Genomic DNA, 17,479 nt, shown 5'->3' on the forward strand with positions numbered 1-17,479 from the left:
GAGCTTGCAGTGAGCCGAGATCACACCACTGCACTCCAGCCTGGGCGACAGAGCGAGACTCTGTCTCAAACAAACAAACAAACCAACCAAGAAAACGATTTTCATTTAAAAGCATTTAAAAGTAGTATTTACCTCTTTGTCAGTGACTTGACCACAAAAACACGTTAATACTGCTTCTACGGAATGTGTACGTAACTCACGAGAAGTCTTGGAGAGGAATCACATACATACTCTCAATTTTCAAGCCAAATTCTGTCATTTTAGGATATAAATTTAAACGAATGCCTTATGATACAGGTTTTTCCTACCCTTAGTTTTAGAAGTTGTCTTCTTCCAGCTACAGATCACCCACATTTAAGCCTTCCTGTCCCCTGGTTTTGAACCTTCAACAATTTTTGTAGTACTTGTCTGAACCCTTAAGTTTTCTACACTTATTAACTGGGTCCAGTATGTGCAGGATATGACTGTTTTAGTTATCACGAATCGGGGATGTGGTTATTTTAAGACGTACTTTGTAATTAAATACCTCTGTATTATCTATAGGCACATGGTAGCTATCTCAATTTGATAAATACATTAATTCTTCAATCAGACATGCTAAAGAAACATTCATTGCTCATTAAATCTTTGGTAACTAAATTCTTCAAACTTTTTGATACATGAAGATTCTGAACTTGAATTACACAAAGGGTGAAAACCTAGTTTAAAATAAAAGTATGGGGCCTCCCGCTAGGACGAGTCTGTTAGCACTGATACAGAAAACCAATGCTGACATGATTGAAAATGTTCTTGCCTATGCATCTTCTGAAGGAATTAAGGCGGCACACCTATACTCTGCCTAACTTGACATATCCAATTATCAACAAACAGTTAGTAGGTATCATTTATGAGCAAAGTTCTGGAGGAATAACAAAGTGAGTAACAGGAGTTTATAATCAGATGGTAGATGAAATTAAAGTCTCTTCCAGTTTTAAGGCTTAGTTACAACTTTTTAGTAAGCCTCATAGGAACATGTTAGCAGCATTATTGAAAATGACAGCCTTGGCAGCAAAGTGAAATTATAAAACCTTTTTTATATATCTTACCAAGGAAAATAACAAATGTTTTGACAAGTACCACGATGTGAAAAAAGGACCCGTTGACCATGGAGTACAACTGTGAAATGCAAGGCATGTGAAATTCAAGCATTCAGAGAAAAGCCACATTAAGAGCTTGTTAGACCATGAATCTGGTTATACTGTGGGGTCAAATAATGACCCTAGGTACACAGGTTTCTCTTTCCCTCATTAAAACAGAAAAAAATTTAAAAGATGCTCTCCAATAATAGAATTATAATGTGATTTAAATATTTTTTAATTACTCATCTACACAAATGACCTTTGATCAAGCACAGGCAAAATATAAGTTGCAATAATATCTACATGTAATGTGAAGGTTTTAAAAAAATAATACAAAGTTCATTCACAGTGCACAAGTGAAAACAAGGTAAGTTTTAAATATTTGAACAACATATAGCCATGATCATTCAAAAGGTAAGCGTATTTTAAAGCACATTTCCATACTGCTAGAGCTACAACATATACCAGCTTAGAGAACTGAGATAAAAACCATTACTTTGATCCCCTTTATTGGAAAGCAAAAATACCATATTTCTTTCCTCAGATACATACATCTAGAATAAATAAACACAAAATTATTAACTAAAGATTTTATCTTTTAAATCTATACTCTCTTATCCCACATCAAATTCCAACATGGTGAGGCTGGGAAGCACCACTCTGCCATGTTCCCTACTTATTTTTATACCGTTCATTTGCATTTGGAGGCTGAATAATTTGCAGAAAGAAGTCTGCTGGAGAAAAACTGTGGAAAATGGGAATACAATGAGAGGGCAATACAGTAACCTACTAGAAAGGCTGATTGTTCCACATGCAACTACAGCACAGTGGGTCAAACGGGGAAGCTGCAAGGACCACTTATTTCCTACTGTGCGCTGCCTAGGTACGCCGATTTTTAAAACTGAAGTCCTAGCCGAATTAATTTTGGATATCATCTATTTACGGTTGTTCAATCTTCCATAGAGAGCTTTGTCCACTCCACTCTTTGCAAATTCTGACATAAAAACAAATGATTCTGTGGCTAGTTCGAATTCAACTTCTGTCTATTTAGTATCTTTTTGCTGAAATTTGAATCATTTCGAACTTTCGAACTACCGACACAAGACACAGGGTTTACTCTGGAGACCGAATTTTACTTTCTTTCAATAACGTCTGCACTTGATAAATACCTAGCTTTCAAGGAAAAATAAAGCATGCTTAGGATGAGATTAGCTAAAAAGAAGAAAAAAAACCCATGAAAGAAGCCAAATTACTGTGCGGCATGGAGAGGACGTCAGGACTCTCATGTGGGACTTTCAGTAATATTAATTGTTATCATCTATTCACATACGTTACAATACTGATCTCCTCAAAGAAACGAAGCTCTCCCTCCACCTCTTTTTAAAACTTACACAAAGGGATGTGATAACAGTAGTGACTAATATTAGCCTTTTCCTTGGGAGAAATCTGTGGAAATACAGCTGAGGGTACTTCTTTCTCTCTATAGTTGACAGAAGTAAATAAATATGGGCCTGTTTTATTCTTTAGAAATAGATGTGTAGTTGTAATTGTTATGCTTTACAATTGCAAAAGTATTCATTAACATGCATTAACCTGTAAGCACTGGTTAGAGGGGTGTACCCAGTAAGGTGATCTCCTAATCTGTGTATTCAACATAACAGAGTTCTCCTCCCCTTCTATTCACTCCTGTCCCTAGACCTAAAAGAAAGAAAAAAAGTTCCTGACTATGCGTCTACCAGCACATCTGTGCTGCTTAAAACTGGACCTACTTTCCTTATCAAACAGTATAAAACAAACATATACTGAATTCCCGCTTTCGGAAGTGTTTTTCCATATCCTCAACCGTGTGTACCAAGTGTTACATCTTGAGGGATCACAGCGAAGCATGCATGATGGAAAACAATAAAATGGGGAGTAGCCATGGAGCTGTTACCAAAAAGCAATTCCAAGAAAATAAGATTTAGTGAACTGTAAAAGAAAAAACATCACACAACGGACATTTTTATTAACAAAGTGAAGCCTTAGTGAAAAGGCAGCAAATGAGATAGACATTGTAAGCAAAAAAGCATTTCTTTGCTTGAATGTCCTTTAGCCAATTAAAAAATATTTATTTAAAACACATGAAAATGTTGTGAAGGTAGTACTGTAATTAAATTGCAATAAATTAAACTAAATTTTTCTTTATTCAGTTAAGAGAGGGATGGTCAACATTACTTTAATTATTGAAATAATTTCTATTTAAAATAGTCTTTCATGAAAGAAAGCCTTTTTGTGATGTCTAGTTAAAATATTTGATAATATTCTAAATGAAATTAGTCAATTGATTATCCTTAATCTTCCTCATCCTGTGTCATAATCCAGTGGCTCTGTCAACAGGAAAAAAACCACTATTACCAGAAAGCCTAATGTAAGTATACAACATCTAAAATAAATCAATTTCAAATGGATACAGAGAGTGAGAAAACAGCAACTGAATCAAATAGGTAAAAGCTGGTACTGACTTAGCTTCCAAGGCAAATTTCTTCGCTGGTAAAAGCTGGTACTGACTTAGCTTCCAAGGCAAATTTCTTTGCTGGCTATGAAGGGTTGAAATTTCTTTCACTGAATGTACACTGAATTGTTACAATCCAAATTAACCTGTTTTAGGGGTTCTTCTGTTACCCACTTTTCTTTCATGTGGTGAATATAAACTGAATTATCATGGTCAAATAGTTTCTGGGAATAGAATACTACAGACACACACAATGATTTAGCAGGCTATTGTGATTTTATATACAATTGATAACTTTAAAAAAATTGCTATATAAGTTTTATTTCAAAACACCTAGCATTGTATTTCTGGAGAAGAAACTGACACTGAGTAACCTCAGTTAACGCGGTAAACTAGTGCCACCACAAATAAGACAACCAACAGACAGCAAGTTTCTTATCTTCAAGGACTGAACCTAATGGCCACACCAAGTCTATTATTCCCATTTGTCACTTTAGTACAGCGAAGTAGGATGTTAATCCATTACCACTGTTCTTCCGTTCGAAAGGCAGCTGACGGTGAAAGCGCCCGTAACACACATCAATTATTTTTATCCCATGACTTTATTGTATGTTTAGAAAGGTGGAACAGCAGAAGAAAAAGAGGCTGGACAAAAGCTGTCGATGTTTTTATTCTTCAGATATATGCAGAGCTGATGATGAGTATGAATCTGTAAAAATAAACCCATTTAACAAACTGAGGTCAGGGGAGACAAATGCAAAATTTCTAAACGAAGTTTATGACCACATGATCATAACAACGTTGAAGCCTACCTGCTTACGTTTGCTAGTTTTTCTAAACTTACATAGTCTATCACCTACCGTAACAGTATTGGCATAATTTTTTTTATCAAACATAAATAAAAATATACTGGAATTCATTTCTTGTAGAAAAAGTGAAAAGCATATACTAAAATTAATTGAAGAATCTGTGTATGGCTGTATAGCATATAAACATCTTCAGCAAATATCAGAGTAACAATTAACTAGGAATCCTATGTGTTAAAACTACACTGGAGAAAGTATTCCTTAGGGTCCTTGGTAACTTTTATAAAACGGTCAGAATGAAGCAAGGTTACCATTCTGCCAGATTTACTCTTTTAAATGCATCTGCAGAGTACAAAACAGATCATCTGTCCAGTTCACAAGATACTTTATAAAAGTTCAGAGTCTTAAGTCACAAGGGTTGAAAAGGGTCTTAGAGACTAGACAGGTAGCAGCAACAGCAATTCTGGATGTCACACTGATCAGCTGAGTGGAGAGACACCATTATGTAAAACACTGGCTGGCTTTCAGCTTCCTCATTTTGTTTAAAAAACAGAAATACAGCTTATATTTTTAATGGGGCTTCCGGGGCTTTCATCAATTTTTCCCTGCAAAGCACATACAGATCGGTAAACCAAACTATCATGTAAGCTCTGGTGCTGGAGATCAAGGTACTAAAGATGTTTACTTCTAATAGTAAGTATTCATGGTAATTATCATGACTAGGGTGATACTATAACACTTAATGGTTTTAAAATAAAATATTCATACACAGAAGATGTAGAAAGGATTTATGAACATGGACACTTATAAAACACAAAAATTATGTTTACCTTGTGTTAAAGATGATTATGTATTTTTGTATATTTCCACATATCTGTCTTAACTTTTTTTTTGAGACACAGTCTCGCTCTGTCGCCCAGGCTGGAGTGCAGTGGCGCGATTTCTGCTTACTGCAACCACTGCTTCCAGGTTCAAGTGGTTCTCCTAGCTCAGGCTCCCGAGTAGCTGGAATTACAGGCATGTGCCAGCACGCCCCGGCAATTTTTGTATTTTTAGTAGAGATGGCGTTTCACCATGTTGGTCAGGCTGGTCTCCAACTCCTGACCTCAAGTGATCCACCCGCCTTGGTCTCCCTAAGTGCTGGGATTACAAGAGTGAGCCACCGCACTGGCCTGTCTTAACTTACTAAAGAAACAAATGAAATAATGTAACAAAGCTTTATTTTCAAGTTTTCTACGCCTTGTTTCTCTCCTTCATTGCTGGCGTACTGTTCCCAATGATGTACCATGTGAGTTGTGCTTCCCTTTCCACCCTGCTTTCTCAAATACATTTTCCTAACAGTAAAGTAGGTTGTTTGGTTTAAGAGCCGTTTCTGAACTGACCTGAACCGAGTGTAGCTAGGGAGGGAAGCTTGCACATTTCTACTCCTTCCAGCTCTAAGCCTGCTGCAGGCTGTCTGTAGGGTAAGGCTCACAGACAAAAGTGACAAAATATATGAGTGATAATGACTTAACTACAGCATTTTTCTTTTCTCAACTCCTTTTATAAAAGCAAATGCCAGCCTGGACAGCAGGGTGAAACCCCATCTCTACAAAAAATTACAGAAATTAGCTGGGCATGGTGGCATGAGCCTGTGGCCCCAGTGTCTTGAGAGGCTGATGTGGGAGGATTGCTTGAGCCCAGGAGGTTGAGGCTGCAGTGAACTGCGATTGCACCACTGTACTCCAGCCTGGGTGACAGAGCGAGGGCTCACCTCATGCAAGTGACTTACTATTTACAATTTTTCAGCAACAATTAATTGATTATGCTACTAAGGAAAAGTCCTTAAATATGCATTTTATTAGGAACATGCCTCTAATGCCAGAAAACAGAATCAGACAAGAAAGTAAATTCATTGAGAGGAGTACTAAATTCTAAGGCTATATAAATTAAGTAGGAAAAACACTTATCTAAATGTTTTTAAACAAAAGAGATAAAGATTAAGAACAATTATCAAAATTTTAATTAAGTCAAACAGAAAACTTTGTAAGTTAAATATTTAACATACACATGATTATTGACAGACTACAAGCAATGAGGAATAAAGTAATGTCAACTACAGCTCAATTCTTTACACCTAGAAAATGAGTCACCTGCATATTATACAATATCTTAGCTCTCGGTTCACCTTTGTTCTATTCAAAATGAGTTCTAGAGGATATTTTTAGTTCAGCCAGAAGGCAATCAAGTTATTCAAAGGAACATTACACAAATGAATTTCGGAAGCTAGTTTCAGAGACTGATGCCACTGAAATTACAGCATAAGTAACCAGGATGTAAGTGAAGCAGAATGATAAACTATTAAGAAAAGTATAATTTTGTATTTAGTCATCACCAATACAGTTATAGAATTTTTACTCACTTAATATAATTTATTTCTCCTGATGAAGAGCTTCAATGAAAGCATCAAGTTTTTCTTGAATTTCTCTAACTTTCTCTGTGGGGATAAAAATAAATTAAAGAAAAACATTTATTTTTCAAAGTAATTATTTACTAAATGGTTGGTATACTTAACTATTTGGGGAAAAAAGGAAAAATGAGTCTCACCATACCACCTTTTATCCAAATAAAGTCCAGATGGATTATAGCAGTAGGTCTCAGACATATTTTGGAAGTGGGAGGAGAGACTGACTGACCCCTTTGAGGATCTAATAAAAACTGTGAACTCTTAACATGGAAAACAGCATGTATTAAGTACATGTACAATTATGTAGAGAATTTTAAGGAATTCTCAGATTCTCTGGAGCCCAATCAAGAACCCACAGTTAGAAATGTCTGGGTCACAGGAAAATACACAACAATGACACCATTTTAAAAAATTAAAAGAAAGCAGAGGTGGCCTTAGACTGGGAAATGACTTCTTAAGTATAAAGTAATAAGTTACAGAGGAGAAGATCCATCAATATGGCCACATTGAAATGTATACTTTTATTTATATGTCCTAAATTAAAAGACAAGGGAAACGGTGGGAGATGCTTGCAATAAATACGAGAAGTGCAATGATTTTGTAAAAACACATACAAAAAAGTACTCTGCCAGCTATAAATAAGAAAAGTTTATCTCTCTCTGAAATGCAGATTTCCTCCACAAATGTCAACTGTTCACAGTACATGCCAAATCCCCTATTAAAAGTGGAAAAGTCATGATCTATACTACTTCATTGCTAACTTAGTCATACACCTCCTATTTTATTTTATATTTTGAGATGGGGGTCCTACTCTGTCGCCCAGGTTGGAGTGCAGTGGCGCTAACAGGGCTTACTGCAGCCTCAACCTCCTGGGCTCAAGTGATTCTCCCGCCTTGGCCTCGCCTGTAGCTAAGACTACAGGCAGGTGTCGCCACGTCTGGCTAGGTTTTTATTTTTAATTATTCTTGTAGAGACAGGGTCTCACTTTGTTGCTCAGGCTGGTCCTGAACTCCTGGGCTTAAGTGATCCTCCTGCCTCGGCCTCCCAAAGTCCTGGGATTACAGGTGTGAGCCACTGTGCCTGGCTTCTATTTTAAAATGTAGGTTATAGTAAGCATGATAAATATTTTTGTCCTTTTAATGTAATTTAACATATTAGTGGAAAGTATCAATTAAGGTGGGTTGGCTGGTTCAAAGTGAGTGACCTAGAGGCAAAACTGGCAAGCATTCTACTTTATGCAGGAAAACCATGTAAAATGCATTTAATATTTGACATTTATATCTTTTATATTTAAAAGTAAACAATCTGCAATTGAAGATATAAGTATTCCTTTTTACCAGCGAGGCAGCATTAGTGATGAGTACCCAAGAAAATGAAGAATTGTCCTTTTAATGAATTCTTATTAGCATTGCAGGAACTCAGAAAAGCCTACCATAGTTGGATATAAAGAACATAACATTTTCATATTCTTTTACCAGTAATTTATTCTTTCCATATTATTTTTCCAGTAATTTAAAACTTGTAGGTCTTGCTATGTTGCCCAGGCTAGACTCAGCCCCCTGGGCTCAATGGATCCTGCTGTCTCGGCCTCCTGAGTAGCTGAGACTACAGGTGAGTGCCACTACGCCTGGCTGCGGCACTTCTCATTCTAGGTATTCGATTCAGGCTGACATAAAACCTGTGGGGGGAGGGGAAGGGAAAGTCCAATGGTTTTACTCAAACTATGTATTGAGAAGATATGATAATAGCTATTACGAAGGCAGCATTGACTCCTTATATATAAAATTAAACTAGAAAAACTTAAAAAAATCCTAACCCATCTCTTAGAAGTTGAGTCTCAATTTTCTGGTGGGCTCACTTCCATTTGTTACACAGCAGACAAACCAGTCAACTTTCTTGCTTTCCCAAAATAAGGCCACATTCTTAGGTTTAAAATTAATTCATTTAGTTGCTTCGAAACAGCTTAACCTATTTTTTTTTTTTCAGTGAATGTAAGAAAGTTTCATATCAGTTCATCAGTTGAAGGATTTTTAAAAAGTGGGGGGGTTAGGAGAAAGACATTTTGTAAATTGTCACCTAGAATTCTGGAAATGAATGCGGTCTTTTAAAAAAAAATCATCTAACTTAAATCACACAACACATGGGAATCTCAAACAGGTGCTTCTCTCCACATTTCACTGAGAAATATTTCTACGTGGGAATGCTGTACTGTATGAAGAGAAGTCCAGCTCCATTTGATACATGATTTGAGAACAGCAGGCAGTGCACGGCCAGGTCTACCCATCCTTTTGCCCCACTGGTGACCCCCATCCTAAGCTGGATGCACTACTGCAGGGAGGCGGCACAGCAGCCCTACTCCCTACAAGAGACTATTCAGAGCAAGATCCAATTGGATCGAAGGATACCCAGAGCCACTCTGATGCGAGTGTCTCACTCTGTAAGGTCTAAATGAAAATCAGATTTTTCTAAAATTAACAGGTAAGCAGTTTTTTTTCCTAAATGAAACCAAAAAGACTATTTAATGTACTTTAATATGAAAACCACAAAATGAAAAAATGCCAAATTTCCCTTACATATTTACGATTAGAATATCAGGACACAGTACTACCATGCCTTGAAACCTCAGGAATGACAAAGGACACTTAACTAAGTTACCAGGCAGTACCGGGGACAGGTGTGAACGGGGGGCGGGGGGAGGGGGGGAGAGACTGGAGGTGAGTGTTAAAAGAGCAATTATGATCAATGTATCCTTTAAACATTAACTGAAAAACATTTTCTTCTTTGTTCTTTCCCTTTCACAATGCACTTGGATATGAGGACACACATGATATCCTACCTTTGAGAAGCATTCCCAGCTTACTCTCTCATTCTAAGGCTATGATGTATCTACTATGTATTTCCAAATTTGGCATTTCATTTGGTTCTCATACACCCTTGCAGGTATCATTACTAAATATGAGGACATTAAAGCCTGGAGAGTTAGCCTTGTCTACACTTCTCTGATTAAGAAACACACACTACATCTGCTACCATGTTTGTTTGACACAGAGTCTTGCACTGTCACCCAGGAGTGATGCAAACACAGCTCACTACAGCCTTGACCTCCTAGGCTCAAGTGATTCTCCCGTCTCAGTCTCCCAAGTAGTTGAGACCACAGGCATGTAGCACCACACCTGGCTAATTTTCTAATTTTTTTTTTGTCAAGATGGGGGTCTCACTATGTTGCCCAGGCTGGTCTCGAAGTCTGCGCCTCAAGCAATCCTCCCCACTCGGCTTCACAAACTGCTGGAATTACAGGGTGTGAGCTACTACACCCAGTCTATTACCATATGTTAACTCATAATAACAAAGCAAAGCTCATAGCGACAAAGCAAATGCTGTTATTTTAAGTCTATTTGGTCTTTAAGTATTACCTTTGACTTAAAATAAGACACATTTCAGGGAGAATCACTTGAAACCCGGAGGCGTAGGTTGCAGTGAGCCGAGATCGCACCACTGCACTCCAGCCTGGTGACACAGCGAGACTCCATCTCAAAAAAAAAAGAGGCATTTCAGTAAAGATCAGGGAACAAAATAGTTCCTGACACCTCCTAAGTAGTCTATGCCTAAGGATGACCAAACGGTACATAATATGCTATCATATTCTGATGAAAATTGTGCCCTCTTGAGGAGACTAAATCTATACACATTTGGAGAAGCCCTTGGAGAACAATACAAGATGGGATCACAACTGCTCAGCGCCTTCCATGTCCAGAACAAGGCCCGATCACTGCATATGCTCAATCAATGATAAAAGAAGTTGCCCAAAATCTGGCACAGAAAATAAGGGCTGTAGTTTTCAAAGGGAAAAACGAACTTAGCTGGCTTCATGAATATACACTAGTGATCGAGCGGGAGGAAGACAGGATCAGAAGAGCTACAGCAAGCCTGGGAATGGGAGGCAAGACACACATAGATAATGAAGGTCAAGGAAAGCTGGTGGCTCCCACCTGAACCAGACAAGCCACATAGAACAGGATACCCAGGTCCAACGACACAAGTGGGAAAAAAATCCCTTCACCTGAATGGTTGCATCTTATTATCAAGGCTGAAAGATGCTGACTATGTATACATACTCACTTGAAGCTTTAGAAACTACATTCTGATTTCTTGCTTTCCAAGAAAGCTATATTACAAATAATAAGCAGAATTATTTCTCATAAATTCATTCATTTTAAATTTTGACATAAGTTTCCAAGAATGTCTGTATACTAACTGTGCCATCTGGCTGCACAGAAAGCCAAGTTATCCATAAACAATGAAGTTGAATGCTGGCGACAAAAACTTCCTACTTTCCGATCCGTCAAATTAATGCTTCAATATCACAGTGCGTTCAAATTTCAAAAATATTATTGTAACTATTTCACCATTAGAAATTGCTTTCTCTCAGAAATAGGTGTATGGATCAGCATGAGTAATTATAAAGCAAACTCATATTTCCATTAAATATTTGAATTAAATATTCACAAATAAAGAATAAAATTTGTGATTTACTTGGTAAATTAAACCAACTCAGGAAGGGATTAACAAACTGCTATTTCTGTTATACCGAAACAGCTATTTCTATGTGTAGTGAATACTGAGTCTACTTTGCATTTATCCAATGTTTACTTAAAAGATGAGCTATTTCAAACATCAATTCACTGTGCTTCTTGACTGAGTCATGAATATTCCCATAATCCCCAACTCATAAACCATCTCAGTGAATGAAGTTCCTTCTCTTTTTTCTTCTCTTCAGATGACTGGACGCCCATTCATGTTTTGGGTCTCTATCTCAACATGAAATGATACTGCTACTCTCATTTTCTTTTTGGGTCTTCTGATACTTGCTCTAAAGTCTCAAATATAGACTAATCTGTAATTAGGTTTTGAATACACTGTGAATACCAAAAGGCCAAACCCGGGAGAAGGTTCACTTCAGTGGTTAATAACAGTTTAGAACAGGAACAAAGAACCACACACAAAACACTAACACATGCCCTGAAATAAACCTTTTAAAACTTTTGATGTTTTTAAAGAAAGCAAGCTGCCAACTTACTAATGCAGTGTACTTTAAGCAAACCACACACCCAAAGATCCAAATGTACCTTAATAGAACTGTTTTATAACATGCTGCATAAGCACTTTGTGTTAAGCTTTAAGACACCCTCTAAGTGAGGTTCTACTGTAAAAAGCTATTCACTATAGTACTGAAAAGTAAAGGAACACTTTTTATTATGTAATATATATTGTTCATGAAAAGGTTTGCTTTTTATTCAACAACTACACTATTAACTTGCCCTTTAGAAGTTCAGTATTTAAGTGAATCTAGGGTGTGGGGGAAACAAGAAAAGGAAAAAAAGGTGAACAAGAGACTACACTCAAGATTCTCAAAACTATAGTTAAATTCTTAGATTTAGCACAAGAAAAAATGTGCGTCTTTTACAGTTGATGAAAGGTTGAACCAAAGAGATAGACAAAGGTATATGACTAAATCTAGCACTTCTGAATCTTAGTTCTGTAGATTTTTTCCTTAAAATAAGCCTGATTATTTTTAAACACTCAATGAAGAGAAACAGAATCCCCCTGCATGTTACAGAAGGAGGCATCATTCACACGTCCAGGAAAACCGTTAAGGACTGGTACAGTACTTTGAAAGCTGAGGTTCCCAGATTTCTGGGGCCTGTAAAGGCTGGGTGAGTTCCATTACTTCAAAAACTCAAAATGGAAATCTTCATTTGGACTAGAAGCACATCCCCTCTCCTAACAACTACTTCCTTATACTGATGAGGAACTCTAGCTGGTGGTTGTATTTCTAATGCGAAGAATGTAACTGCACTGTTGTAGACAAAATCTTCTGTAACATGGACTTCATGGAATTAATAATGAAAGAAACATTCGATGAAAAAAAATTTTAAGGCTCCCTAGTCTAACATCTTTAATAATCTATGGGGCAGTTATTTTATATGATTTTTATAAAGCAGAGAACATGTAATGTGTATCATTTAAAATATATGACAATGTGGTATTTGCCATTAACTTTGTAACTGGGTAAGCCACAGTCCTAGCTTTATCTATAAAATGAAGGAATTTGTCCAGGAGAATTCAAAGTCCACACTAATTTAAAACTTATGATTAAAATGTATTGTTCTAATTCATTATATAACTGCATCTTTAAAATTCTTTTTGTTTATTCCTTAGTATCTTTTTATTTATTTGATATTAACCCTCTAGTAAAATATGTAACCACAAATTGCCATATCATTCTCACGGGGCTTCATAATTCATTTTGGAAAGATCATTTTTATAACGTATTTTTTCTAAGCATTAATGTGGAGAACAGCAAGGACTGCTTGTATAAATTCTCTACTTACCAAAAAGTCTGTTATTTAAAATCACTCGGCCCAGCATAGCACTGCTTGCTATGTAATAGATGTCCATGAATATTTATGCATTCATAGTGGAGTAGTCTGACTTAAACAATACTTAATCATTAAAGGTGATTATTAAAGATTTGCTATTTTGTGACCCCCATAAAGTATAATTTAGAAAGAAAGTAGCCTTTAGAAAGTCTGTGAGGTAAATTACAGCATGCTGAATATATGAAAAGCTCCATAGCAATTTGTTGATAAATTCAGCTCTTTTTTTTTTTTTTTTTTTTGAGATGGAGTCTCGCTCTGTTGCCCAGGCTGGAGTGCAGTGGCATGATCTCGGTTCACTGCAACCTCTGCCTCCCGGGTACAAACAATCCTTCTGCCTCAGCCTCCCGAGTAGCTGGGACTACAAGCATGTGTCACCATGCCTGGCTAATTTTTTTGTATTTTTAGTAGTAACGGGGTTTCACCATATTGGCCAGGCTGGTCTTGAACTCTTGACCTCGTGATCCACCCGCCTCGGCCTCCCAAAGTGCTGGGATTACAGGCATGAGCCACCGTGCCTGGTCAGATAAATTCAGCTTTTTAAAAAATAAACTCTTATAACACAAGCATTTCTACCAGGCTCCCTTTGGCTAGTACAATTAAAACCTCTTCAAATATTTTCTATGTATTTTAGGCCTATTCCCCAAAAGGTTTCAGTATGAACATGAATTAGCCTTATACTTAGGCTTTTATCCTTGTTAGACCACTTAACTTTCTTAAGTGGATAGCAATCCTAATTTCAGCTCAGTTATAATGATTATGGCTCCGACTTAACTAATAAAAAAAGTAGTACTTGGCTGGGCACAGTGGCTCACGCCTGTAATCCCAGCACTTTGGAAGGCCGAGGCGGGCAGATCACATGAGCTCAGGAGTTCAAGACCAGCCTGGCCAACATGGCGAAACCCCATCTCTACTAAAAATACAAAAATTAGCCGGGTGTGGTGGTGGGCGCCTGTAATCCCAGCTACTTGGGAGGCTGAGGCAGGAAAATCACCTGAATCCAGGAGGTGGAGGTTACAGTGAGCCAAGATCACACCACTGCACTCCAGCCTGGGTGACAGAGTGAGATGTCTCAAAAAAAAAAAAGTAGTACCATTCCAGGTGCTTGTCAATGTCAGTAAGTGTAAAATCTTGAACTTCTGGCTACCTGACACTTATTAAAGGATCAGCTGCAAAAACAAATAATATTTATGGGAGACCGTATGGAGGATGTAAGTTCATCTATTTCTCTGGATACTAGGTATTTTATCCTTAGATAAGCCAAACCAAATAGCTATATGTTTGGACAGCATCATTTTTTCCCTAGAACTGCGTATGTTAGCCTGTGTGAGAAACATTACAATAAAGGGCCCCAGGATATTGCTGATTATACGTAGCCATTAGATTCATTATTATATCATTTAACTCAGGGTCCACTTTAAGGGAAATTTCTCAGTTGTGTGTACCAAGACCTATGCTTCTCCTAAGCGACTGCTGTGTTGCTGTCTGATGGCCACCACGAATGATGTAAAGACCTCTGCTTTCCATTTTGTATCTGCCAGCCACCAGGAAACTGAGGGCTATATTTGCATCTTCCCTCTAGCAGAGTACCGGCATACTTCGGAGATACGCAAGTTTGGTTCTAGACTACCACACTAAAGCGTGTATCACAATAAAGAGAGTCGCATAAGGTGTTTTGGTTTTCCAATGCATTTAAGTTACGTTTACAGCATACTGTAATATATTAAGTGTGTAACAGCATTATGTCTAAAAAGACAATGTACGTACCTTATTTAAAAATACTTTATTGCTAACAAATGCTAAGGATCATCTGAGCCTTCAGTGAGTCATAATCTTTTTGCTGGTGGAGGGTCTGGCCCTGATGACTGATCAGGGTGGTGGTTGTTGCAGGTTAGGGTGGCTATGGCAATTTCTTAAAATAAGATAACAATTGTAGTTTGCTGCACTGATTGATTCTTCCTTTCATGAAAGATTTCACAGTAGCATGTGATGCTGTCTGATAGCATTTTACCCACAATAGGTAATTTTGGATAAATTTTACCCAAATTTTTCTTCTTTAAAAATTGGGAGACAATCTTCTCAAACCCTGCAGCTGCTTTATCTAGTAAGTTTATGTAATATTCTAAATCCTTTACTGCCATTTCAACAATGTTCACAGCATCTTCACCAGGAACAGATTCCATCTCAAAAAACACTTTCTTCAAGCTGAGACTGCCAAAAAAAAAAAAAAAGAAAGAAGAAAACACTTTCTTTGCTTGTCCATAAAAAGCAACTTTTCATCTGTTCAAGTTTTATCATATTACAAGAGAACTAATTCTAGTTCTATTGCTGTCTCTACCATATCTGCAGTTACTTTCTCCTCTTAAGTCTCAAACTCTTCAAAGTCATCCACGAGGGTTGGAATCAACTTCTTCCAAACTGTTAATGGTGACATTTTGACCTCCACCCATGAATCCTGAATGGTCTTAACAGCATCTAAAATGGTGAGTCCTTTCCAGAAGCTTTTCCTTTTTTTCTTTTTTTTTCCTAAATCCATCAGAGTATCACTATCTATGGCAGCTAGGGCCTTAAGAAAGGTATTTTTAAAATAATAAGACTTCAAGGTTGAAAGTGTTCCTTGATCCATGGGCTGCAGAATGGATGTTGTGCTAGCAGGCACAAAAACAACATTAATCTCCCTGTACATCTCCCTTAGAACCCTTGCTTGACCAGATGCATTGTCAATGAGCAGTAATATTTTGAAAGAAAACTTTTCTGGGCAGGTCTCAAGAGTTATAATATTCAGTAAACCACGCTGTAAACAGATGTGCTGTCATCCAGGCTTTTTGTTCCGCTTTTAGAAAACAAGCAGGGTAGACTTAGCATGATCCTTAAGGGCCCGAGATTTTCAGAATGGTAAATTCTTTGGGTTGGCTTCAACTTAAAGTCACCTGCTGCATTAGCACCCAGTGGGAGGCACAGTCTCTCCTCTGAAGCCTTGAAGCCTGGCATTGACTTCTCTCTAGCTATTAAAGTACTAGATGGCATCTTCTTCCAATAGACGGCTATTTCATCTGCATCAAGAATCTGTTGTTTAGCACAACCACCTTCATCAATTATTTTAGTTAGATCTTCTTGATAACTTGCTGCAGCTGCTACATCAGCACCTTGTACTTTTATGTTGCAGAAATGGCTTTTTTCCTCTTTAAACCTTACGAATCAACCTTTGCTAGCTTCAAATTTTATTCTGCAGCTTCCCACCTCTCTCAGCTTTCAGAGAATTGAATAGAGTTAGGGACCTGTTCTGGATTAGGTTTTAGCTTAAGGGAATGTTATGGCTGGTTTGATCTTCTATCCAGACCAGTAAAACTTTCTGCAAAAAGGCTGTTCTGCTTTATCATTTGTGTGTTCACTGGAATAACACTTTTAATTTCCTTCAATAACTTTTCTTTTGCATTCACACTTTGGCTAATGGCCCATTTTGGCTTTCAACAAGCCTCCTTTACTAAGCTTAATCATTTCTAGCTTTTGATTTAAAGTGAGATATGGCACTCTTTCTTTCAGTTGAACATGTAGAGGCCATTGCAGGGTTATTAGCTGGCCAAATTTCAATATTGTTGTGTCCTAGGGAATAGGGAGGCCCTGAAGAGGAGGAGAGAGACAGGGAATGTCTAGTTGGTGGAACAGCCAGGATACATGTATGTACTGATTAAGTTCACTGACTAATATGGGCACAGTTAGTTAGTGGTACCCAAAACAGCTACAATACAAACATCAATGATCACTGATGATAGATCACCATGACAGATAGAATAATAATGGAAAAACTTGAAATATTGCAAGAATTATAAAAATGTGACAGCGACGTGAGGTAAGCACATGCTGTTGGGAAAATAGTGCCAATAGGGCTTGTTCAATACAGGGTTGCCACAAAACTTCTATTGTTAAAAATGCAGTAACTGTGAAGTGCAATAAAGTGACATGCAACAAAATGAGGTCTGCCTGTATGTAGAACCCTTGAGCATGCATTTTGAGGGGGCACCAATTCTATCTTATATTTTACTTTATTTCACTTGCCTGGATTTTCCTTTTCCTTCAACTCAAAGTTTTCACGTAAGTAGTTTTATCTTTTGCATAGGATATATGTAAGTTGCCTCAAATTCCTTTTGGATAATTAATAAACCAACAAGCTAGTCTGTAGA

The 17,479-nt window shown here is 37.4% G+C and overlaps 1 protein-coding gene across 2 annotated transcripts in view; it reads right to left on the reverse strand.

Moving 5' to 3' along the window:
* Positions 1-3,687: 3,687 nt before the first annotated feature.
* OPA1 (optic atrophy 1 (autosomal dominant)) overlaps positions 3,688-17,479 on the reverse strand; it is a 96,964-nt gene continuing 83,172 nt past the window's right edge. Inside the window, exons 30-31 of one of the 2 annotated variants that reach the window (XM_011981334.1) lie at positions 6,813-6,891; positions 3,688-4,318 (exon numbers count right to left, since the gene is read on the reverse strand). In XM_011981334.1, the coding sequence (XP_011836724.1) occupies positions 6,827-6,891 (65 nt within the window). In that variant the 3' untranslated portion in view covers positions 3,688-4,318; positions 6,813-6,826. The remainder of the gene's footprint in view (positions 4,319-6,812; positions 6,892-17,479) is intronic. The other variant, XM_011981335.1, reaches the window with a different exon arrangement.

The sequence above is a fragment of the Mandrillus leucophaeus genome, unplaced genomic scaffold, assembly GCF_000951045.1.
Source record: "Mandrillus leucophaeus isolate KB7577 unplaced genomic scaffold, Mleu.le_1.0 Scaffold224, whole genome shotgun sequence".
Classification (NCBI taxonomy): Eukaryota; Metazoa; Chordata; class Mammalia; order Primates; family Cercopithecidae; genus Mandrillus; species Mandrillus leucophaeus.